The following is a 25,082-nucleotide window of genomic DNA, read 5'->3' as shown; positions in this document are numbered from 1 at the left end:
GTTTTGCTACACCTTCCAGGATGACAAAATGGGAGCTGATTACAACCTGGAGCTGACCTGCTCCTTGTCCATGACATTGTGTCCCAGGCTTGGCTGTGGGGTTCAGGAACCAATTTCTCACCCTATTATTAGGAGTGCTGTGGATTTGATAACTAAGTGTGGGGGCTAAATCCTCCCCTAAGGGAAAGGTGGAAAGATGTTTATTAAATTCTTTTTGAGAAGGTTGTGTTAGTGCTACTCTCAGTACACTGTGTTATTGATGACTGTATGGCAATTTGGGTCTTTGTTTTTATTATTTCAAATCTTTGTAAACTATTTGCAAGGTTATTTGTACCTTTTGTTTATGTGAATTGAATTTTAACCCTAACCACAGAGGATGATTTGTTTCTTTGTGAGCATTTTTTCCCTGGGTCTTGCTGCTATGATTTATCTGAGAACATCAAAGACATCCTCAGTTCCTACGCTTTGCAAACTGAACAGAGCTCATCTGAAGCATGATTCAGAATTACAGATGATTAAGATAGTGAGAGCACACAATAACTTGTCAGATGCCTGGTAGGAAAAAATGGATCTGGGAAAATAGAATGAGTGTATCCCATGATGTAGTAAACAGCCTTAAGTGAAAGGCAGATCCCACTCTTGGGGCTGGCACAATGTGGGTTCCAGCCAGCACTGGGACTGGACACGAGAGCATGAAGTGCAATAGAGCAATCTGGACTCAAGCATACTTAATATGCCACATATTCAAGGAGTTAAGGGTACTTTTCCTCCTATTATTCTCTATTACAATCTTATTGCTCTAATCTTTAAGAGCCTGTTCCTAATTTCCAGGCACAGTTCATTCATGTCCAGCCTACACTCTCTGTGCTTGTGCCAACCATAGCTCTTAGATTAAATAGTTCTGAAGCCTAACTGGAAATCAGGATTGTCTTTGTGATGTGTGGAGCAATCCTAGGCCAATTCATGCCTTTTCAATAGAGGTGGGCAATATTTGCCCTATGTTGACAAGCAGCACCCATCGAATTATTTAAGAGTTGTAGAAGCCTCCTCATCCTTGCAGCAGCACAGGGACATGTATCACCCACCATTACTAATGAATCACATTACCTGATACATCTTCCCCCTACACACTCATTTCCTTGACTCAAATTGTGCCAGTAATTGCACTTTGAATACTTTAAATGAATGAAAAGGGGTATAATGATGCTATGCTATCAAGAAATCCTTCTGTTTCTTTTTTTTTTTTTTCTCCTGTCAGGACTGTTGAGGGAAATGCTCAGTCCCTGCAACAGCCCAGAGCAGTGTCTGAGTAAGCAGGGGATCATCCAGCAGGAAAGAGAGAGGCAGGTGAGTCCTGCAGCTCTGGACCTCCTCCTGCCCTCCTCCCAGCTGTGAGGTGCTCCTTGCTGGCCCAGCCCAGCAGCACTGGCTCTCGGGAACATTCCCAGCCCTGCCTGCATCCTGGGAAGGAGCTGCCCTGCTGCCGGCCCCCCACACCAGGGACAGAAGGAGCAAGGTAGGCACGAGGGCTGGAAATGATTAACTGATGGTCAATAATTGTGCTGAGAGAAAGGAGAAGGGCAGGGAGACAAGTTGGAGTTTGGGGGAAGCTGGAACCTCTCCTGTCTCCAGCAGCTGTTGAAAAAAAGAGGCAGGAAAATTCCCATTTCCTGGCTGTGGTGGCTGGGGGTGCACTGCACTCACACCCATAGGAGGGTCCCTCAAACCCCCCCTGTTGCTGGAAACCAGCCTGAGGCTGTGGGCATCCATTGCCATGGAACTCCCATGGGCTGTGAGTGTCTGCCTGGGAAGCAGAGAGAGAGAGGGAAGCAAGAGGGATGACTCAGGAGTGCTGAACCTTCGAGGAAAGCACAGCTGTAGTCCCAGATTGTGGCTGGGGGACTGCTCTGAACGGTGCTTGCTCATGCAGTGCATTCATCCTCCTCCACCTTGGAAAAAGCAGTTTTGGCACACAAAACAAAGGAGAAAAGATTGCCAGAAATAAATATTTAATTGTAGATTTAATTAATATTTTAAGCAAAAGGAGTCATCAGTCCTGTAACTGTACCTTAGAAAGAGGTGAGATCTTGTGTGGAACAGAATGGGATGGAGAGGTAAAGTACTGTGGAAGAGAGCCATGTGGTTGACATAGGAAGCTTGTTGCTGCATATTATGAGGCCTTTTCTAGATGCCCTGTCTCAGGTCAAACACACTCTGTTATGGGTCTTCTGTTTGCTTTTCCTCATGAAAAAAAAATGTCCTGCTAAGGTTTGTGTGCAGTAGTTTTATCACAAATTGTTTTGTGCCATTTCTTGTGTGATTTTAGCCAGCTAAAAGAGCGTATACTTCTGTCTCCAGAGTCTCACCTTTGTAATGATATGAGGGCATGCTTTGTCTGGTATCTACAAGTAGAAAAGAACTAGAATGGATTCACTTTCTAAGCTCTCTTTGTAAAACTATCTTTAAAAATACTGTGGGTTATTATCAGCTAGGGAAATAATGCACAAATGAAAGCATTGCTGAAACTGGATGCTGGACGAAGACAGCACACTTTGTCCCAAGCTCTCTCAGGGATTTTTGTGCTCCCAGTAAAGTCCGTGACCATTAACTGGTTGTCACTGCTGCCCCGGGCTGTGCCATCAGCTGTCCCGCTGCAGGCCCTGTGTGACAGCTCTGCTCATGCAGGAGATGCCAAGCACACCCAAATGATGACAGCACAGAGCACGCACCGTGCGCTGTCTCGGCAGCGCACAGCACAGCCGGGTTCCTCGTCCCCACCGCGCCGCTCGGGAGGATTCACCAGGCAGGATTACCCAGCTGCAACTCCGCTGGTTCCACGGCGCTCTCCGCCCGCGCCATCCTTCCTTCCCTTCACACCGATTCCACTCGGCTGTTGTGTTTTACCGCCGTTCTGTGCCCGCAGCATCCCGGACAAGTTGCGGCGCTGTTGGCCGGGCCAGGTGTCCCCGGGCGGAGCGGGGCGGAGCGGGGCGGAGCGGGGCTGGCCCTGCCCGGCCCGGCCCTCCCGGCACAGCGACCGGGCCAGCCCGACACAGCCGGGGCAGCAGGGCCGCCGCCAGCCCGTCCTGCCCAGCCCAGCCCGGCCCAGCCTAGCCCAGCCCAGCCCAGCCCGGCCCGGCCCAGGTGAGCGGGGTCTCTCCCGGAGCATCCCTCGGGGGGTTGGGTGGCCGGGCCGGGGGGAGCGGGCTCGGGGAGCCCCCGGGAGGTGCCGGTGCCGCCTGCTCCTCCTCCAGGGCGGTGGATTGATTTCGCCTCAGAGATCAGGGCCAGTTTCCTTTGTTTTGGTTTGTTTGTTTGTTGCGTTTTTTTAACACTTTCGCCTTCTTGTTGCGCTTTGGACCGGCGGGTGTGACATTGTTCCTCGGAGGGTGGCTCGTTCTAGAGGTGACGAGCGAGACAAAGAGCGCTAAAGCAGCGCTTTGGAGCCCTGGGGAGAGAAAGCACTCAGCGCTGGCTGCTCAGAGGGGCACTGCAGAACTCGGAGCCTCGCTAAAGGCTCTGTTGCTGTAGCGTGAACTGCCCGCTCTGAGAGTCAGCACTTCTGCTCGGGAGAACGGGGAAAGCAAAAAAAATCGGGAAGCAACCCTTTTATCTTGCTCCCTTGGCATGTTGGATGTGTGTGCGTGTCACTTCTTGCTCTTGCAGAGAAGCCTCCGAGGCTGATTTTTGGATCTATGCCTCTGAATTTGGCTTTCAAGGAGGGGAATTGGAGCTCTTTTCTGATGCTGTTTTTGCTGGCCCTGTCGAGCTACTTCTGAGAAATATTTGCAAAACCTTTTGTGGTGTTAGATTTGATTTCTTAGAGAGTCTCAGAAAACTTTCAGGCTGCTTTGTTGTGACTCTCCTCGTCGTAATTTTTACAAGGTTGAAAGGGTTTTTTTGACTGCTGTTCTTAACCTTTACTTTCTGACTATTATCTTATGTTTGGCAAACATAATTTCTTTCCTTCTGTTGATTATTAATAATGGACGATAGCAAGGCCTGTTAATGTAGCTGCAGAGGGCTCTGGCTTTCACAAATACATTTTAGTATCTCATTAAATCTAAAGAGGTTTAACTAACATACAGCAGTAAAGTTAAAAAAAGCCCCAACTCATATGAAGGCTTTGGGTGTTTACAGGAAAAAAAAGTTGCATGTGCCAAAGAAACTGTAGGAAAGATGAGCCTGTTCTCTGACAATGGGTTTATTTTCACTTTCTGTGTGGGGGTGTAAGGGAGAGAAAGCATGTGTTTTTCCTGGTGGCCCTTAGCAGGGGCAGAGCTGCGGCAGGAGCTGGTCCCACGGCCCCGTGTGGGCTGTGACACCCATGTGTGACCTGACCCAGGGTGTGGTTGTGATGCTGCCCTGTCCCCCCTGTCCTGGGCACCTGCTGCTGGCTGCAGCTACCCTGCACTGTCCCGAGCTTCTGCCTCTGCTGTGCCCAGGGTTGTAAATATTTTGACCAGCACCATCCTCTCCTTTACTCACGTGCATGTAAGCACAGAAATGCTTATCTGCAAGTAATTTGAAATTAGCCAGATAAGGCCAGGTGATGCTGCCTTCTGTCTCCTCTTACCACTGTGGCTTTCTGGGTAGTGCTGTCCTTAGGGTGAATCCAGGGGTTATATCCAGCTGTAGAATGAAACCCACCGTGAACATGAAGGTATCTGCTTCAGTAGATACAGAAAACTGCTAGGCCCTGTTCGTGCACCACACCAAATGTTGTTCCTGGGAGGAAATGTGGTGTGTGGGGCTCTTTCCAGGTGATAGGACCAGCAGGCTGTGCCAAGGCTGTTCTTGGTGTCAAGCCTGACAGTGACAGAAGTAAATAAATCCTTCCCCTGCTTCCATTTCACCCTGAGTGGGCTGTGGGGTGTAGAAGGGGTTGGGGTCTCATTTATTGTGGCCGGGGTGTCTTCAGGGTGAAAGCTGAAGTTGTTTATTGCATCTTTTGGTCTATTTTTGTCTCAAGTTTCTGTAAGGAGCAGTTTTTGAATCACTGGGCATGGAGTAGAGTTGGCAGGGATTGATAGTAACTGCTTGAAACTTGGGAAAAGACTGATGGGGATCAGCATTAGCAAAATTTATTGGCATTGTAACTGTTCAAGTCTAGATTGATAAATATTCTGAATGTTGGTCGTGAGAGTTGTTGATTAATCTGCCCCTCATCTGCCGGAAGGTTTCTGGCAGAGACTAAGGAGAAGAATTCAGCTTGCAAAGTGTGAAGCCCATTAACATCAAGGGGAAGGATGAGTGGGGATCACATCCCTTCTCTGGCGTGGCAGCTGCCATCTCCTGGGGCCAGTAGGCTGGGAACAGCATTGTGCACAGCACAGGGGTGGCAGTCTTTGAAGAGGAAAGAAAAAAAGGGGATGAAATGTTTGTTTTTCTTTCTGCACAACAGTTTTAAAAACTCTAATCCTGTTTTTTGCAACAGGTTGATATGGAAAACCAAACAAAAACCCCAACTGAAGCACTGTAAAGAAAGGAGAGATGCAGAGAGATGATTTGGGTTTGCATGATGCATCAGTCCCCAGCACTGTCCAGATAAAATGAGAAACAGAAAGCATTCATCTGACTGACTGAGCAGGGCAGAGGCAATTGTTCTGCTTCCTCCTCTCGCTGTGTCTTTTCCTGGTTCCTGAGGCAACTCCCATGAGGGATCAGTGATCTTTATTTCCTCCCTCCCGCAGTGATTGTGGCTCCCGGCTTTGTGCTCCCGGGGCTGCGGGGGCTCCTGCGCCTGCCTGGAGAGGCCTCAGCTGGGCAGGGGGCTCCAGGGTCTGTCTGAGCCACCCTCAGCAGCTTCCAGGGTCTGTCTGAGCCACCCTGAGTGGGCCAGGGGGCTCCCAGGGCCTGTCTTAGCCACCCTCAGCTGGCCAGGGCCTGTCTGAGACACCCTCAGCAGCTCCTAGCATCTGTCTGAGCCACCCTCAGCTGGCCAGGGTCTGTCTGAGCTACCCTGAGTGGGCCAGGGGGCTCCTAGGGTCTGTCTGAGCCACCCTCAGCAGCTCCTAGGGCCTGTCTGAGCCACCCTCAGCAGCTCCCAGGGTCTGTCCAAGCCACCCTCAGCAGGCCAGGCAGCACTCTCAGGTTTGTCTGAGCCACCCTCAGCAGGACAGGCAGCACTCTCAGGTTTGTCTGAGCCACCCTCAGCAGGCCAGGCAGCTCCCAGGTCTGTCTGTGTGCTGCTTTGCTGTGGCTGCCATGCTGGAGCCCACGATGGCCTGCAGAGGCGAGCAGGGCGAGCGCTGTGCTCGCCGCCCCTTCCCGACAATAAACAGAGGCCTCCTGGCTTTTGTAAACAAGCAGAGCACGATCACTTTCTGCCGTGATCTTGGTTTGCCTCCCTCAGCTAGTGGCTGAGAAAAAGGCTAAGGTACAGAAGATGCAGAGATGGGATCCCCTCTGACAGGAGGCGACACCTCAGAGCATCGTCCCTGCCTCGGTGGCAGCCGGGAGAGGAACCAAACTGACGCTTTCTTTGTCTCTGCATCGTGCAGGAAGACACCCAGCTTTTGTTCCTGTCATTTTTGGGGCATGTGGAGCACACTAAAGTGGTGTTTGCCCCCTCCCTGAGGGAAGCTGTGCAGTCCCATGTGAGTCAGATCGCATCTGCCCAGGCTTGGCTGTAGTGCCCCGGGGTAGCTGGGGCGTGGGTGCTGCCCGGGAGCTGAGCCTGCTCTAATGGACCGGCTTCAGCAGCCTGCAAACCCCTCCTGCCTCACTGAAATCAGCTGCATCCCTGTGGTTCCTCCCGTGCTACAATCCTACTGATGGACTCCAGGGCTTTGCTGGTTCTTTATTTGCCATTGGTTTGCACAGCAGCTTTTTTTCTTTGGGTCGATTTAAAATATAGATAGATAAATATATATATAACAAAGTAACCTATCCAATCTTTAAAAAATAACGATTATCTTGGTTGTAGTGCCACTCACATTGAGGCTCTTGCATTATTAATGCAATTTGGAAACTGAATAGAAGTCTAAAGAAAATGAACATTAAATTTTTGATCCATGGTGTGAGTGTTAGGCTCTGCTTACCTTGAATTGTGTATTTCTGCAGGGAGGAGCTGGTGATAGGGTCAAGGTCTCAACATATGTTTAAATAGGGCTGTTTCAAGGACAGCAGTTGTGAATTTGACCTTTGGGTGCTTGCCCAGCTGTTTGGGTAATAATTGGTGGCCTGTGACCACACTTCTTGCCCAGCACTGGGATCTGGGAAGGTAAACCTGGGCTTGAGCTGCAGCCTCCCAGTGATCAGACAGCCGAGGGGTGAAGGCACACAGGGAACAAAACAACCTGCAGTTAAATCCTGAGGGGGTTGTGAACTACAAGGGAGGGCTCTATTACCTCTCTCTGGAAAAAGCAAGCAGGCCTGTGTGCACCACGTGTTCCTTACCCAGATGGCTCCATGCCTGATCTGATCACAGAGCGCTTTGTGTGGGACCAAGGAAAACAGAGAACCTTGACCTGGTATTTTCTCTGGAATATTAAACCTTGCTGGTCCTGTGCCATGTCTCATGAGCAGCACATGACTGGGGAAGTGACAGAGCACTAAGAGTTAAGGCTGGTCCCAAGGAGGGAAGCAAAGTGTGTGCTGGTGTTATCCAGGTGGGAGCTTGTGTGCCAAAGTGCTGGGGTCTGCCTGGGAGCTGAAGCCAGGCTGGATGGGGCACTGATGGGGCTGCAGCCAGGAGGTTCCAGAGGAGCATGGCCAGCATGGGAAGAGCTCCCACAGCACGCTGGCAGAGCCTCTAGCAAAGGGTCTGTCCTGCTCAGCCACTTGTCACATCAACCATGGTGTACTCGTCCCATGGGGGAGGACAGGCTGCAGCTGCCTGCTGCAATTGCAGACCTTGGTGACTAACAGCAAAACCAAAACATAAAATTGCCGAGAAATGGAGTGGGAACCTCTGCTTCCAAAGGACTGTTTATCAGTTGGCTGTTTGCAGGAGGTTTGCAGCCCATTCAGCATCTGATGTTCACCATGTCTTCCCAGAGCTGGTTTTGGGCAGGGTGGGAGGCCTGGTGACTTCTCTGCCATGGGGTGTTCCTCCAGGCACAACTCCGTTTTCCAGGAATGCTGCTTTTCCCAGGTTTTCAAATTCTTTGCCATTTGCTATTTAAGAAAATGACCAGACAAAGACTAGACTGTGTCCAGGAGATAAACATTTAATCTTGCCTGTCCAGTGCGGGAGGAATTTTCTTTTTATGTCAGTCCTGGTTTAATGTTTGGTTTGTTTACGTTGCACAGCCAGTCACGCTGATGGAGGCCCTCTGGCAAAATGGACTATATTGTTTTATGTGCTCCTGCCTTCTCAGTGCTTCTTGTCTGCTGCCTTCCCCTTCATGATATGATTTCAGAAGGCTGGTCAAAGGCATTTGCTTGTTTTCAGTTACATCAGTCATTTGATAAAAGAAAGTCTTGGTCGTGATTTCAACTTGTCAATTTCTTAAAAGGGTAAATGAAACTGCCAGAAAGCAACGTTAAAGAATTTCCTGTTTACAAAATTTATGCCTCTTGCTGGAGTGTAAATACACATTAAATACATGATTTGGATCTTCTCACCCAGCTCATCAAGGCAGTGCCTTTCTGTGCAGTGGCAGGTGCAGAACAGGAGCGCTGCTGATCTCAGCCAGCAAAGGCAAAATTTACTCAATTGTGAAGACTGTGACTTTATTTTCTCCAATATTTGAAGAAAATCTAGCAATGAGAATTATGAAACATGGTGATAGCCTTTTTATGGAGCCTCTTTGTGATGGAGACTGGTAGGAGGAGTTCTTAAAGTTGTTTCAAACTATTAAAGTAGTGGGCTCTTCATTTTACAGGTAGGGGAGACAGTAAATAGAGTGACTATCAATTTTCTGCTATATGGTGTTCCAGAAAGTGTGTTTGAATCTTACACAGGTCTCAGTTTCTGAATAAACATGTTCTCTTTTTTTCTATGCAGAAGGATGATTTTTCCCTACCCTGGGAACTGTGTCAGTCCTAGAAATTATTCTCACCAATGTTTAGGACACCAGGAGTTGAAGGAGTATCTTAATATACTTAAATATTTGTGCGGTTCCACTGGTTTCTGATAATTATTTTTTTACATTAATTTTTTTCTTTTCTCCCTGTACCAGCCTTAGACAAACATGGTCTCTGTCCCTGGGGATGTGTGATCCACTGCAGTGTCTTTTACCCATGGCAGCAGGGATTTCAGGACAGGAACACTGCTGGAACCCAGTCCAGGCTGAATCTGGCAGAGCTGCTGCCCAGGCACTGCCAGCAGCATCTCAGCGTCATGATGTCACCATGCTGCTGCCTGCACTACCCATTTTTCACATGCTCACCTTTCCTTCCATCCCTCAGGCTCTTCAGGTAGACAAACCTCACCTGAAAAACATCCCAGAGGAATAAAATTAGAAACAAAGGTAGTGCAGAGCTGTCTCAGCACTTACCACAGCCCCATGGGGACAAAAGTGGTTTTGCTGGACACTCACTAGACTGGTACAGCTGGGGTCTGGGATTTTAATCAAATTTGTTCTTGAACATTGCAGTGTGGCTGCATTGCCTGTTCCCTGGCTTGAGTCCTGAGGAGGAGCCCTCTCTGGTACCCTGTGATGTGGAGCTGTGCAATGTGGGCTCTCCTGGCCAGCAGGACCAGGGTGAACCCAGGGGGTGTGCATGCAGTACCCTGATATGGCTTGTTCTGGACCTGGGGCTTGTTCCTGAGGCAGGCAGACCCTGAGGATCCTTAGCTGTGTAACACTGGGTTTCACACAAAGCATGCTCTAGATAAAAATAACAAAGGCACTGTTTAAATATATCCCTGTCTTTGTTTCTCTACTGATCTCACATCACTCTTGGTAGTGGCTCTGGCCCAGTTTCATAAGGTCATGTAGCTATTAGCATGTGGCTAAACAGGTAAACTGAATCAAAACAATCCTTCAGAAAGGCATTCCCTGCTGCTCCTGTGTGCAGTGTTTGCTCTTCTTGTGTGTCCCATTGTCCCTGTGATTGAAGTAGATGCAGTTTTTTGGGGTAGTGATTGCTCTAACATAACACTTTAGTACAATTTCCTATTAAACATGTGTTTCTATATGGAGGTTTAGTTTTATACCTGAAGAATGTACATGCCTCAAGATTTGCCTGCTTTTTTTCAGCTACAACACTTGATTTTTACCTTGCCTGAAAAGCTTGAGTTGCCCCTTTTTGGTATTTGCTGGGTCCCCAGGACAAAGGAGGAATTGATGAATCTGACTCCGTGTTCTTAGAAGGCTAATTTATTATTTTATGATATTATATTAAAGAATGCTATACTAAAAATGTACTAAAGAATAGAGAAAGGATACAGACAGAAGGCTTACCAAGAATGATAATAAAAACCTTGTGACTGACTCCTCAGAGTCTGACAGAGCTGATGGTGATTGGTCATTAATTAAAAACAATTCACATGAAACCAATCAAACATGCACCTCTTGGTAAACAATCTCCAGCCACATTCCAAAGCAGCAAAACAGGGAGAGACAAATGAGATAATATTGTTTTTTCTCTGAGGCTTCTCATCTTCCCAGGAGAAGAAATCGTGGCAAAGGGATTGTTCAGAAGATCTGACAGTGACACCCCTGCCCTTGCTATGGTCTGTGTTGGCTTTTGAGCACTAACACAGCAGCCACAAACAACACAAAACCAGTGCTGTGGTTCTGGACAGCTCTGTCCTGCCCAGCACAGCACTGGGGCCGTGGCTCTGGAACTCACAGAGCAGTGAATAGTTTTGTTTGGGTGAGTAGGCACGAAATGCAGCCCCGCACACGTGCCCGTGCTGGCTCTGCGGTTTTGCAGCCACTGCAGCACAGTGTGACTCCTTCTGCCATTGCTGAGAGCACAGGCTGGATTGCTGAGCCAGAAAGACTGGTTTGTGCACACAGGATAATCAGGGAGGGCAGTCACACTCCCCACAGGCCCATTTCCCCATGTGGTGCCTGCAGTAGGCTGGCTGGACTAGGGGTACTGTAAGCATTTTTGAGACTTAAAAAGAATTTTTTCCCTAGAACTCTAAAGTGCATCATCAGTGGTGTTTTCCAAGCTGCCATACGAGAGGATGTGATGGAGGGTGTGTAGCAGCCAGAGGATTTGGGGTGTTTATTGGGGTAGCTGGTGTCCCTGGAGCAGCTCGGGAGGCTGAGAGCTGTGGGGTGTGCTCTGGATGCATCACGGGTCTGACTGCACGTGTAGGGGCTGCTGTCAGTGCAGCAGATCACACAGAGCTCTGTAAGGCAGCAGCTGGCAGTGGGGATAGGTGTGCTGCCAGGACTGAGCAGCTCTGTGAGGCAAAATGCAACATTTTCTGTTCAGCCAAGGAGTTTGGTTGTCTGTGTTAGCTTACGTATTTGTTCCACCAGTTGTTAGGTTATGTAAGAAAACCAGACCTGTGCATCATATGTATTTATGTAATTCTTATCCTGTAGACTTCAGTTAAACATATTAAGGCAGTTTCAGCTGAGAGTTCAGAGGTAACCATTAGTTTTACAGTGTTGATGGAGCACTTGCCTCCTGCTGGAGCATGAGGACACTGAGAGGGTCACAAGCACAAACTTGTGTACAGCATGGTGAGATATACTGGAAATTGTGTTGAGGGATGTAATGGAGGGGAGAAAAAACAGAAATGCAGTTGTTGAGTGGGCCTGTGATATTGAAATATCTATCTATCTATCTATCTATCTATCTATCTATCTATCTATCTATCTATCTATCTATCTGTTTCTCCATTAAAATTTAGGTCTATCATGCCATCAGATGCAGAGCATTTTCTGTTTCTTAAAGTATTTCAGTCAATTTTATATCTTTTGGCCATTACTTGATATTGATGTAGGTTCATAATTCTGTCTCCATCACAAACCTTTTGTTTAATTGATTTCTGAGTGATCTTTTTGAAAGAGACCCAAGTTATTAACCTGAGATGCTTAAAAATATGCATAGAAAGTGTCAGGCAGTGAGGCTGGGATGTGTTCTGTGCATTGGGATAACCAGAAAGTAGAGCCTGGCCTGTCCAGAAGGGCATCTGGGGTCTCTGGGTGCCTCACAGAGCTGGTGTGAGGATGAAGCTGGTTTTGAGTGGTTTCTGACTCTGTACCCTGCCAACTGCATCTTGCTGCAATGCTGGCAGATGAAATACTCTCAGAGGATTTTTTTTCCTTGCCAATACACGTATGCCTCATAAATTTCCATGGTTATAGATCTCTGTAATGTGAACTGTTTTCCCCTATTGAAAATGTTGATTAGGGAGGAAACACAGTGAGCTAATTGTTCTGAGTAACACTTGAGCCACATAAATATTTCAGGGGATTTCAGTAGCCTTAAAAGGCTCAAAGTTGCACATGAACAAACTTAACCAGAATTGTGCCTGAAGTTTTGTGATGTCAGAGGAGGCTGAAAAGGGGAGAACTTTTCAAAAGTGCCTAGGGATTTACATATGTATAACTTCTTTGTATGACACTGCATAACCCATTTGCCTTGTAGATGAGCTTTAAGATGCTTAGACACAAGACACATGAGAGATTTTCATGTTCTGGTACAAATATTTTCTGCCAATATGAAATAAATCCTGGAATAAATTCAAGGAGGATGCTCCAGCATGGAAGCAATGGCAGAGGGAAATCTTCAGACTTGCAAAAAGACTAAAGGAGGAGCTGGGTTCCAAAGCTGGAGAACAAGCACTGGAAGGGACAGAAAGTTCCATTTTCAGCCATATATTGTGTTTTGTCTGGGAAACACATCAGCTCACTGTGACTGAGCATGTTAACAAGTTTAGGATGAGATATATGAAGTGTTGCCTCTGCTATCCCAGAGCAGAGTTCCCAGCCCTGGCTAATGGAGGAGACATGAAGGCAGCAGGAACTTGGAGAGACCAGCACAATGGTTCTGTGCTGGGGACAATAAAACATTGAGTAGATAATATCTGCTTTCTGGCCCAAAACAGCCATCTTGTTGACAAAGCTAAATCTTCAGAAATATTTGATACTAGTGGGGTTTATTGTCTAAGAAAGAGTCATGGCAGCCATTCAAGTGACAAAGTGGGGAGTGTTTTGTTTTAAAAAGGCACATGGTTTTTAATTTGTGCTTGGAAATTTAAAGGGCAGGGGGCAAGATCACCAGAAACAGCTTGTAACTATTCTTGCTCTCTACCCTCTTTATGTCTCTTCTGCTAGAAAATTTAAGGTTTGATTTATAAATAAGTCTGTACACCCTTTCTTGTGTGCTCCTCTAAGCTAATGGTTTTTTTTCCCATTTGTTTCATTATTCCTTTTCTAATTTATTGTTGCCTTTCGGTCTCACTGTCCTTTCTTAATTTCCCTGTAAAAAGGGCCTCTCCTCACAGTCCACTGAAAGAAAGGAGTGGAGGCCCTTTCTTCATAGATACTTAAGCTGTGGGATTCCTTGCCACAGGATACTGCAGAGGTTAAAAGATTATATGAGCTCAGGAAGGGCCTGAAAAATCTCCTAGGAGGTTATTAAATACCACTATGCAACTTTTAGTTGGCCATTTCTTTAAATGAGGATGCAGGAAAGGTGTTGATGGTAAGCAATATATACATAATAATAATACATGCTGCTCTCACCTTGTATTTAACTCTGACCTGGGCAGCCTCACCTGGCTACCAGTGTTGGATCAAGTAAAGTCATCCTGATGGTCCCCAGCTTTACTGCAAGGCTCCTTTGGGATCTCCCTTCACACTGCCCTGTACCCTAATCACACCTCTGAGGAGACTGGGGACACCAACACTTGCTCCTGGGGGTGACCTCTTGTGTGCTTGGCTTCAGGGAAGGAGCACCTGGCTTGGAGCTGGGCTTTGGGAGCTGGTGTCTGTGCTTCTGCTCTGGGTTCTGGCACTGTGGGGGCACCTGGCAGTGGCTTTGGGAGCAGCTGGGCACTGCTGTGACAGGGTGGCCCTGCTGGCACAGGAACAGCCAGGGCTGGAGCCTGGCAGCTCACCCAGCAGGCAGTTGGCAGACCAAAAGCAAGGCAGGATGCTGGGCATCTCAGCCCAGGCTGGTGCTGGCTCAGTGCCCCTGGGCGTGCTGTGGGCACAGGGATGGGTGTGCCAGCCCATCCCACAGGGCACCGCCACCTGCCTGGTTGGTGACAGGCTGTGGTGTCCTGCCCAGGTGAGAATCCCCACCTTTTTCTGCTGTTATTTAAATACTTGATTACATTAACCAATACTATAGGTGCACAGCAAATTAAGTCACTGGGCAACACTTGCACCTAATTACCACCATCATCATCTTCAACCACCATCTTCAACCTTGCCTGGAAGAGCTCTCAGAGGAGGATGCTTGTCTGGAACCTGTCACTGCTTGTCCAGGCTCACCACGAGCTAGGGAGAGTTTTCCATCTCCTGCAATCTGTTCTTTAAACAAAAGGAGCTGGAAAAATGAGATTTTATAAGCAAACTGAGGGCCTGGGCTTCTCCTGTGAGAGAGTGTGAGGGAAGGTGTGCTGGTCTTGAGACAGCTCCGTGCCATTCCCAGCATTGTCCTGAGGAACTTGCCTTGCCACTGGCTGGTGGTGTGCTCTGCTCCCACTGAAGTACATTTTTACAAGGGGCAGGATGGAAGTTGGTCCTTCCCATGTGATTGGGCACTCTCTGTCCCCTAGCAGCTGACAGTGCATCTATTACAGCCTCCTGTGCTCACTGACCAGTGGAGGACCCTGGCTGGCTCTGCTCAGCTTGGAGCAACAAATTTGTGCATCATCAATCATGGCAAATGCTGGATTTCCAGTGAGAGAGAATCCTGATTCCTCTATATTTTTGATAAAATGAGCCACAGGGTATCACCATATATCCTTCAGTATAATCCTAAACCAGTTGAAACATGTACTTAATCTGACTAACCACTCAGTTCCTTCACCTAAACTTTTTTTCTTTGAGCTTTCATGAACAGTGGAAAACATGGGACTGCAGGCAGTCCTCATCTCTGTCAGTGTGCTGTATAGGCTGCTGATGACTGAGTTCCTCCCCATCCCTCTCTGTGAGCACTGCTCTGCAGGGTGGGTTTGTGCTGCCTGAGCAGGGTCTCCTTCAGACACAGACACTGCTCACTGCAGGAGCAGAAGGGCACCCCCAGCATCTGGGGACAAAATGTTCAATGCTGAGATTGCTTGGAAATAGCTGCTACTGTTTGTAAACTAAACCCTCTTTTAACCCAAATTAATTTGTACACCCAAACAAGCCATAGGAATTTTCCTTGTTGCATTTTGCTTACCTTATAATTAGGCTTTTACTGGACATGTCCTGGTCTCCATTAAGTGACAAATCACTCCAGTGTGTGGGCACTCTGCAGCCTCCAAGAGCATCATGCTTATATCATAACCCTCTGTGACATGTCACATGCATGTTGCAACTCCTCTGAGTTTCAGTGCTAATTGAAATACCAGTATGAACTGTGGAAAGTTAGTCATGCAGACCAAGCTGGAAGGGGAAGCTCTCAGAAGCTGTTTCGTAACTGTTTGTGTTTTGTAAGTGCCTCACCCTGAGGTGCAGGGGCAGTGCTGGGATGCTCACAGTGCTGGGATCCTTGTGTGCACGGGGTCCCAGTGCCACAAAGGGCTCAGGAAGGAGCTCCAGGGAGGAGCTGTGCTCTGTCTGGTGCTCAGGCACCTCAGAGAGGGAGCTGGGAGCTGCTGTAGGACTGGGGACACCCTCAGTCCCTCACCTTTATCAGGGCACAGAGCGGGGAGCCCTGGTGCCTTCACTCTCTCAGAGATGGGAGCCAGGGGCTGTGGATTTTCTTGCTGAGATGAGGTTTTTTGGGTGTCAGCAGAAGAGAAGGTGGAGCTCAGGGGTTTATCTGCACAGCTTCCTTGGAGAAGGAAAGAAATGCAGCTGCACAGAATAAGTGTGGAAACCAGGATGTTTGAAAGTGAAAATTAAAAAAAAAAGTAAGCAGAGTTTCTGGTGTTGTTTCTAAATCCAGGAAAAGCCCAGAAAACAATCAGATTTTCAGATGTATTTTAGACATACTTTTCAAATTCCTTTTAGAGATTGAAATGAAAGAGATCTTGCAGAACCTGCAGCTGAAAGCAGCTGCTCTTGGGGAGTTTTGTTCTGTCTTTGAGAAAAACCCTCATTTTCCAGGCAAGCATAGCCAGTGCTGTCCTGTTCATGGGCCATTGTGGTACCCTCTGAAAGCAGCTCCTCCAGGCAGGGCTGTTTCCAGACTAAGGAGGCCAGAAGAGCATTTTCTGCATGCTGGAGCACTGGAGGATGCAGAGCAACATTCCCTGGGGATGTTCACTGGAGGTGTTGCAGTCTCTGATGTGAAAAAGAAGCCATTCATAGATGGAGAGATTTCATGAAGCCTGCCACCCTGCCATATCCATTTGGACTATTTCCAGGCATTTACATGAACTAAAAGTGAGACAAGATTTCTGTGGTAATGTTGTGCTGGTCAGAATGGATAACTTCCCCAAACCTGCTATTTTTAGGGTATTCCTAGAGGTATGGGGCAGACTTTAAGAGAAATAGGATGTATAGATGTATAGAGAAATTATGGTGATATCTATATACCCCCAACCTTATCACTTCAATCGCTCTTTAAAGTTATTTTTCATGGAGAATTTCAGAAATTTCTCCTGCTTGTATTGTGCTCTTTGTAGCTCACTTGTTACAGGTGCTTTGTAGGTCACTTGTTGTAGATGACATTTTGGGGTCTCTTTCTGCACACATTGGCCAATTTTTCTAAAAAAGGTATGCTAAAAAATATTTTTGCTTTGAAATGTTAAATTAGTCTACTTTTACCATGACGCTACTGTAATTCATTTTATTTATATTCCAGTTTGCTGCGTTCCTAACCATAAATATTTAAAAAAATCACATTGGAGAAAGAGAAATGATGCATGTTGAAATATGGGGCGATTTCAGGGTAATGTGGCACGTGGCTGGAGTTTCCTAAAGAGCCTGAAAACATCCCCACCCTACGTCATGTTGCACTCACTCTGTAAATCCCCGCAGGCACGTGTTTTGCTGGCTCAAGCAGCAGAGAGCTGCTGGCCGTGCTGTCCCTGCTGCTGGCCTGGCTGGGATCTCACTGCTGGCCTTTCTGCAGGGCTGGCACAGGGGGATGGGTGCTCCTGGTAGCTCAGGGTGCCTGCACTGCTGGTGCTCTTGGGCTTTGTGGGATGATGTCCTTGCCATGGCCAAGGGGAGAGTGCTGGCTGGGCTGGAGGAAATGCAGGGGGTTTCCCTGGTTGTAGGGGAAAATTAGGGGAAAACCTGATGGACCTCCCTGGGTTGGGAGATGTAAGGGGCTTCTGACTTCTGAGAGACGTAGGAAAGTGGGTTTGTTCAGCTAGTCACAGGGTCAAAAAATGAGGAAGGAATTTGTGGGTGCTGAGGAAGGGCTGCCATCCAAGTACCAGGGGTGATCCTTGATTTTACAGGGAGTCAGTTCAGAACCCAGGATAACATCTGAAAACATCTCTGCAGACTGCTGGTAACTGCCTTAGGAAGGCAAAGCATTTGTGAGGAGGCGGCTGGGAGGGCTGGGGTGTGGGTTTTGTTTTGTTTTGAGTTTTTGCTGTAGGCTTCCTGTGTCAACACTGCCCGGCCTCCAGCTGCGCCTGCGAGTGGGGAGAGTGTCTGCTCTTGCAGGAGGGCTGCCAAGGGAAATGAGCTAATCCCTGCATGAACAACGTCAACAAGTGGCCACACCAGCATGAACTGAAACAGCCCAGCTGCACCTTTGTCTTTGTGAAGGTCCAGATGAGCTGATCCTCTGCCGTAGGAGGTGGGAGCTGCTGCCATCCTGCTGTACACACACGGTTCAGCTTGGTCGGTCAGGCTCCCATCCTTCTCATTGTGCCTGGTTTGTAGAGCTGGCAGAGAAGCCCAGAGGCAGAGGGATGAGGCAGTGCACTCTCCTGTGCAGAGATGCACCATCCTGCCTGCCTGTAGAGACTGAGCTGCAGCATGGGCTCTGCATCCCCCCATGTCCCCACTGGTTGTGGTGGAGGTGAAGCCAGGTGTGGCTGCTGCTCTCTGCCTTCAGCTGTGTGGTTTTGGGTCAGGTCTCACCCAGCTCTGAGCACAATGCAGGGCTCCTGTAATAGCAGTGATGAGAGTTGAGGCTATTCGCCCACCTTTGCCGTGGGCAGAGAACAAAAAGGACATTTGTGCAGTGACACTGCACTGAATGTTCCACATCGCTGGTTTATTTTACCTGTGCGGAGCAAAGGGCACCAAAATAATACAAATGGGAACAATAACATATGGTAGCATGCTTCTAACTCCATTTAGTCTTCTTTATTTGTAAATATTTTTGTGGTTTGTCTGTGTTTTGAAGAAAGGAGGGAAAATTCTGCCTCTCTAGCCCTGTTTGAGGAAGGGGACAGGCAGCATTCTGTGGCTGTATTGCAGTAGATGGGTGAATACTCCGCATTTTGCTTGTCACCTGACAAGCTGGTTTATATTTAGATGAGGAGAGAAAGCATGTGATTCTAAAAGCTGTGTTTTCACTTGTGCCAGCCCATGTGTGCTGAGTTATCAGAATAAGGTTTTTATTGTTTGCTCTTATTTTTCCTGTGTCTTACTAGGGCTATGGTCCTACTGTGTCAAACACATTCCTTGAAAGCGAGGTGTCAAAAGGAGAGGGCTTTAGAAAATTGAGACTTCCTCTGTACCAGCCAGCACAGCAGGTCTATTTTGAGGAGGAGGAAGTTTGGAAAATCCTGACCCTTTGGTGTTATCATCTTGGTCTGAGCTGAGCACTGTGCTGTGACACTGGGCAGGGCATTAGCTCATAGGTGACAGATACCATCCATATGTGAAATTCCATCCCCAAAGCTGGGGTTTTGTTCTCAGCTGAGTTGTTCTTGAGAACAGTTAGGAAAGCTCAAGCTTGTAGAGGAGGGAGTATGACTGACTATTCACTTCTATCTTCTGAGCACCCTGAGCAATTAAAGACAAAAGCCTTTGTTCCCTGGTGACTTCATTCTTAAGAAGCCTTTTTAATTTTAGTCTTTATTTTCAGGAAGAAATAATATGGATTTGTCATTGACAAGAAGGCTGCATCTCTCAAATGTCATGTCAAGGATCCACTCCATAATTCATGGGCTGGGGAGTGTGGGTGTCAAGAGGAGGGTGCATAATGGATATGAGAGATTTCAGTTCAATTAAACTACTGGTCTTAAAGGCAGCTTTTCTTGTCTTTGTGATATTTTCTTGACTCAGATCGCCACATTTTTTGCTAACTCATCCAGATAACCAGATATTTTTAGTCTTCTTCAGTAAGACTGTAGTGGGTTATTGGTTATTTTTGCAAATCATCTTCCCCTTTCAGTGTGGATGGGGACATGTATAGTAATATCAGAACAGTGTTGGTTATTTCCTCTTATTTCTGCTACTGCTGCTGTGAGCCATGCATTTATATGTGTGTAGAAGTGCTGCTGTTTCTGATCCTGCTCCTTGCATGGATTCTGGGAGTTCTGCCTGTTGTGTGATCAGATGTATTCTGTTCATGTGCTGAGAAGGACATTTTCTCCCTCCTGGGTTGTAGGACATGAGCAAGAGCGCACCTGAGCCTGCTGGGGGTCTGGATGAAGGTGTGGACTGTTGGCATCCTAGCTGCTGGGAGCTGTGGCAGGCTCAGACCCCCAAAGGGGATTGCTGGGTCTGCCAGATCTGCCAGGCAGGAGGGGTCAGCTCCTCAGGGCTGGCACTGCCTCCCAGCTTTGCCTGTGCTCCTTCCCAGGCAGAGTAAATCAGCTGGCTGGCTGGCTCAGGCTGAGGGGAATTAAGCAGCTCTCCTCTGATTCTCTTCTCACAGTCACGCTGGAGGTGTTATGAGCTGACAGAGCCGTGTTAATAAGTGAGCAGCAGCAATGAAGTTATCATAGTGATCACACAGCAAAACCAACCTGCAGCACTGGAGGTGCAGCTTTATCTCAGCATTTCTTCTTCAAGGGCTTCTTTCTTGTGATGTGTGTTTGTGTGCAGATGTGTGCAGCTCCTCTCTGCTGCCTGTGGTCAAAGCCCATCATCATTGTGGGAGGTGTGTGGGGCACACCAAGACCAGGAGCTGGCTTCAGCTGTGCCTCATGGGCCTGTGAGTAAGGCAGCAGTGAGCAAACACGTTGGTTGTGGAGTAATCTGTTTGCAGAGGAGCTTCCTACTACAGCTGACAAAACTGTGACATTTCAAAAGAAATAAACTTTACAAAACATCAACTCACTGATACGGAGCAGAGCTGGCGGTGGGAGCTGTGTCCGTGTGTACGTCTGCAGGAAGTGAGTCACGTTCTTACAAAATCAGCATCACAAATATCCGTGGCGTTTACGACAATTCCCGTTCGGGGCTAAATCAGATCCCTTCCTCTCTCCAGGCTCTGCTCCGGCCTCAGGAATGTCTGCTGAGCCCAGCTCCTCCTCCCCCTCGCCGCCGTGCCCCGGCTCTGCCGCGCCGCCCAGCTCGCTGCACCTGCCCGAGAGCCGCCGGCCGCGGGAGCGCTCCCCGTCCCCGCTGCGGGGCTACCTCATCCCCAGCCCGCTGCCCACCCGCCGCACCAGGACCTTCTCGGCGTGAGTACGGCCCCGCCCGGGCCCGCGAGCGCGGCAGCCTGCCCAGAGAGCGGGAAAACGCCTTTTCTCACCGTGGATTTGTGGGACTTGTAGAGAGCTGTAGAGAAACAATGATAACTTATTAGTGTAAACGACCTACAAGTAGTGATTTCCTGCTCTGTTTTTCTGTTCTTCTCAAAAACTGTTTGTAAGGAAAATGTTTTTATTAATTAACCAATCAAGTATTAATTAATTAACCAACCAATGTCAAACCTATCTATAAAAGAAGAGAATTTTCATATCTATCTATAAGAGAATTCCAATATTCTAACTATCTATAAAAGAACCAACCAATGTCAAACCTATCTATAAAATAAGAGAATTTTCATATCTATCTATAAAAGAAGAGAATTGCAATATTCTTTTAACTATCTATAAAAGAAGAGAAGAAAAATGTTTTTATGAATTAACCAATCAATTAGAATATGTCAAACCTATCTATAAAAGGAGAGAGTTTTCATATTAAAGCTACTGTTCTGCAAACCAACCTTCTAACAATCTGTGTAATTTCTTACTCAGCAGTAACAGGACACGGCCAGCAGTCCCTGCACGGGGCTGGAGGGGGGCTGGTGTCTGAAGATGCTTTGTGATACTCTTCTCCAAGAAGTTCTGATGCCTTTGGACTTTCAGCCCAAGTGATTTTTAGTTTTTCAATGCTCTATTTTAGAAAAGGATGTTCAAAGTCACTTGGCTTTTTAAGACAAAAGTTTTACAGGGAGGGAAAAATACACCGAGATTTCTCAAAACAGAGTTTGTTGTCTGAAGCTTTGCTTCACTTCAGACATTGGGTTCTGGCTTCCAGCACCAGTTTGTGTTGGTGCTTCCTTCTCAGATCCTGATTTTTTTTTTTGGCATGGTCTCCCTTCTCACTGCCCCTGAAGCACTGGACCAAACCTCACTGGAAGTTTTGGGTTTTTTACTCCTGACACCTGTGCTAACATCATCAAAGTTACATTTTAGGGATGCTCCATCACTTTTCAGAGGAAAGTGGCTTATTATTCAGTGGAATTATTTATTATTTCCTTGTTTCCTTTTCTTATGCAGCTTTTATACCTTCATCTTAAGATTGTTCAAATAGACCTGTTAAAGAATATGCTGGTTATCAAGGAGATCAGTTATGCCTGATCTCTTTCTCTAAGGTTTTTTGTATGAGGTTTTCCATGAAACAAGGTAATAATTGTTTATTTTTGTAGTTCTTTGAGGTAGTGATGTTTCACCAGAGCTTTCCAGGGGCCCTGTGGTGCTGTGCAGGCTCCTGTGAGCCCTGTCCAGAGGGAACTCCTCCCCAGTGCAGCAGCTGAGGCTGGTGTGGCCAGGTTTGGCCATTGCAAAGAATTCCCAGAGCCTGTCAGAGGCCTCCCAATGAGGAGCGGACCTGAAGAAGGCAATGTGGGCTCCTTTGTTCATCTCAGAGCCTTTGAATCTGGGTACTATGTGAAGCTTCTGCCACAGCCTTTTATTTCTGTGTGAGGAAGGTCTGGCAGTGCTGAATGGAAGCTGTGGCAGTAAGATCTCAGCCCCACAGCCAGCCTGTTTTGGGCCACTCACTCTGGTTGGTGTGCTTTTCCCTTTTGCTTCTTGCAGTGTTATCCAGCTCTTTTCTTCCAGGGTTATCCATGAGGATTTAAATGATAACTCTCACTGATGCTTCATATTATTACTTCTGAATTCAAAATGAGGCAAAAAAAGAAGAGAAGCAGAAGAAAACTTTATATATTGTCAGTTCCAAAAGCTTTCAAATGCCCTGAACTTCCTGATGGAAGTAGATTGCTAAAAGGAACATAATTGACTTAATAATTGGGGTTGCCCTTGAAAAGCAAGTCCAAGCTAGCTTGCTTCAGTGCTGTGTTAATAATGAACTCTTTGTAAATCTTCTCAGCTGTTAATCTTAGTTTGGTTCTTACAAAAAGAAAGAATTTGTTATTTGGCTTCCACAGTTCTTTAATCATTAATTAGTGTAGGAATCTTGCTGTATTTGTTTGCCCTGAAAACCAAAATAGCTCTCAATTTTTTTTTTGTGTGTGTCCTCTTTAAACAAGAGCTCTAGGTGAGCAGTTGTATAAAGAGATGAATGTGACAGGCAGTGGCTTATTATTCAGTGGTATTATTTAATTTTGGTTCACTGGGAGTGGGGGGGCCTCATCCCCCACTTATCTCTTTGAAAGATGCAATTGAACTTTAGTAGCTTGTTTAGGACAGTGAGTGCTTTTCTGTGTAACAAGCACTTGTGAGGTCAGGTGTGTTGACAGCTTTATAGAGCTGGAAATGAAGTGATTTAATGGAGATTTCTTTCTTTAGCACTTTCAGCTACATTTCTTTATTGTTAGTTTGATTTAAGGAACAAAGTTGTTACCATTTTTTAAAAACAATTTCATTTGGACTTCAGTAAAATTTAAGCATTTGGGACAATGATGTCCAAGTTGCCATGATGCACATAAACAAATGGCTGCACTGTCAGTGTTTGAAGAATTGCATCAAAATCCTCTTCTAACATGGAACCTACTGGATATTCCTAGCATGAAGAAGGTTCTGACCTAGCAATGATCAGAGTAAACCCCATAATATGTCTAAACCAGTTGGTTTTCATTAATGGAAGTGTTTGAGTGAGTTTGGAACCCTGGATCCAAACCCTGGATCAGTGTATTTGATGCAGAAAAGGATTTAACCACAGTTTTCAGGATAAGTAATTGTTTTTTTTTTTGATGGCAGTACCATCAAAACCCTAAAGTTGGTTCTGCAAATGTGTCTCATTTTAAAATACAAGTGCCATGGCAGTGGAGGAGGAGTTCAGGCGTGAGTCTGGCTGTTATGAGCCACAGCTGGGGTTCACACTTCCTGTGAAATCTGTGAAAGCACAGCACTTAGGTGGACACTGGTACTCCCAAACTCATCAAAGGTAGAAGATTTGTACATTTAGCAGAGATTATTTGTTTTGGTGTTTGATAACACTTGTGTGGAGCCACTTCTCTTTTTTAGCTGATTGGGTACAAGTGAGTCCTGCTTCTTTGTGCTTACTGCAGACAGTTCTCAACCTGGTAGAAATAGTTGTGCTAGGGAAATGTCATGGCTCTTTGGTGTGATGAGGTTTTGTTTTTCTCAGATTCATACTTCACTCCTCTTTAGAGCAAACACAAAATATGCTTGGTGTAGTGAATATAAAGCCCTAGCTGGCAAGCATGGAGGCAGAGGAGTTGCTGAGATAGTAATTCAGATAACATCTCTGGAAAGCAGGAAGCAAAGGCAGGATGGTGTCTGGAAGTGGAAGATTCTCACATTTAGTGTGGTGTCTGGAGGAAAACATGGCCCAGTGACGGAGCAGTTGGATTCAAGATGGCAGTAGATGCATTACAGTGCTAACAAACATCATCTTCATCTGAGTGTCCCTTCCAAAGGCCCCAGGCAGTGCAGTGTGGGGCAGTGAGAGCCGAGCGCTGCTGCAGAGCTCACAGGAAGGGAGGGAGGGAGGGCTTGGCCACTGTGCCCAGTGTGCCCTGGTGACAGTGGGAGCGTGCCCAGCCCTGAGCTGCTCTTTGTGCTTCCTCCTGCAGCACGGTGAGGGCCTCGGAGGGGCCCATCTACAAAGGGGTCTGCAAGTGCTTCTGCCGCTCCAAGGGCCACGGCTTCATCACCCCTGCGGACGGAGGGCCCGACATCTTCGTGCACATCTCAGAGTGAGTTCTGTCCGTGTGCCTCCAGCCCCACTCTTCTCTGCACAGACAAAAGCAAGGCACAATTCTTCCCAAGAATATTCTTATCTCGTTTGCTGTGCCTGTGTTTGTGCCAAAGTAGAATGCAATATGGAGATTGGTTACCCACAGTGATGGTGTTTTATTTCCTTGGCCTGTCAGGGTCAGGTATGTGTGTGTGTCAGGACTGTGGGCTGACAGTCACGAGATTCTGGGCAGGGTGTGCAGAGTTGAGTGCTTGGCAGATTCAGTTTAGATGTAATGTAATATAGTATAGAATAATATAGTATAATAAAGTAATTAATTAGCCTTCTGATAAGATGGAGTCAGATGCATCATTTCTCTCTCCCCCTCATCAGGGCTTCCCTGCAAATACAAAATGTGCCCAAGGGGAGCTGCAGCTCTGCTTTGCCTTCATTATCAACTGCTCTCGACATTTCAGACACAATCTGGTTTATAATCTGTCATCCTTACTCCAGCAAAGAGGGGTTATGCAGATGTTACTGGCAGCAATAGATTATGCAGTTCTTTTCCTGTTGTTATTATTATAAATCTGTTGAGTTAAAAACTAGAAGATGATCCTTAAATCCCTTAGAATAAGCTATGAGTTTTGCCCAGACCCAGAAACTTGCATTCACCTGAAGCAAATATTTCATGCAGTGTCTGGTTTTAACGTAAAGATTTATAACGCTGAAAATTCACTACTTTTACTTTGCACTGCTTGTACCATTATTAAACTAAAGGTTAATTGCCTTTACTGTTGAGAAAAGTCACACTTTATTACTTCCTTG

General features: G+C 46.9%; 1 protein-coding gene across 2 annotated transcripts in view; it reads left to right on the top strand.

The window, feature by feature from the left end:
- The first annotated feature begins 1,322 nt into the window (after positions 1 to 1,322).
- The window catches only part of CARHSP1 (calcium regulated heat stable protein 1), a 37,749-nt gene continuing 13,989 nt past the window's right edge, over positions 1,323 to 25,082 (top strand). Inside the window, exons 1-3 of one of the 2 annotated variants that reach the window (XM_066560647.1) lie at positions 1,323 to 1,516; positions 20,371 to 20,566; positions 24,154 to 24,276. In XM_066560647.1, the coding sequence (XP_066416744.1) occupies positions 20,391 to 20,566; positions 24,154 to 24,276 (299 nt within the window). In that variant the 5' untranslated portion in view covers positions 1,323 to 1,516; positions 20,371 to 20,390. Of the gene's footprint in view, positions 1,517 to 2,803; positions 3,145 to 20,370; positions 20,567 to 24,153; positions 24,277 to 25,082 lie in introns of those variants that run through there. The other variant, XM_066560648.1, reaches the window with a different exon arrangement.

This window comes from Molothrus aeneus, chromosome 16 (assembly GCF_037042795.1).
Source record: "Molothrus aeneus isolate 106 chromosome 16, BPBGC_Maene_1.0, whole genome shotgun sequence".
Classification (NCBI taxonomy): Eukaryota; Metazoa; Chordata; class Aves; order Passeriformes; family Icteridae; genus Molothrus; species Molothrus aeneus.
Note: the sequence above shows the minus strand (reverse complement) of the source record. Positions and strands in the feature narration are given on the sequence as shown.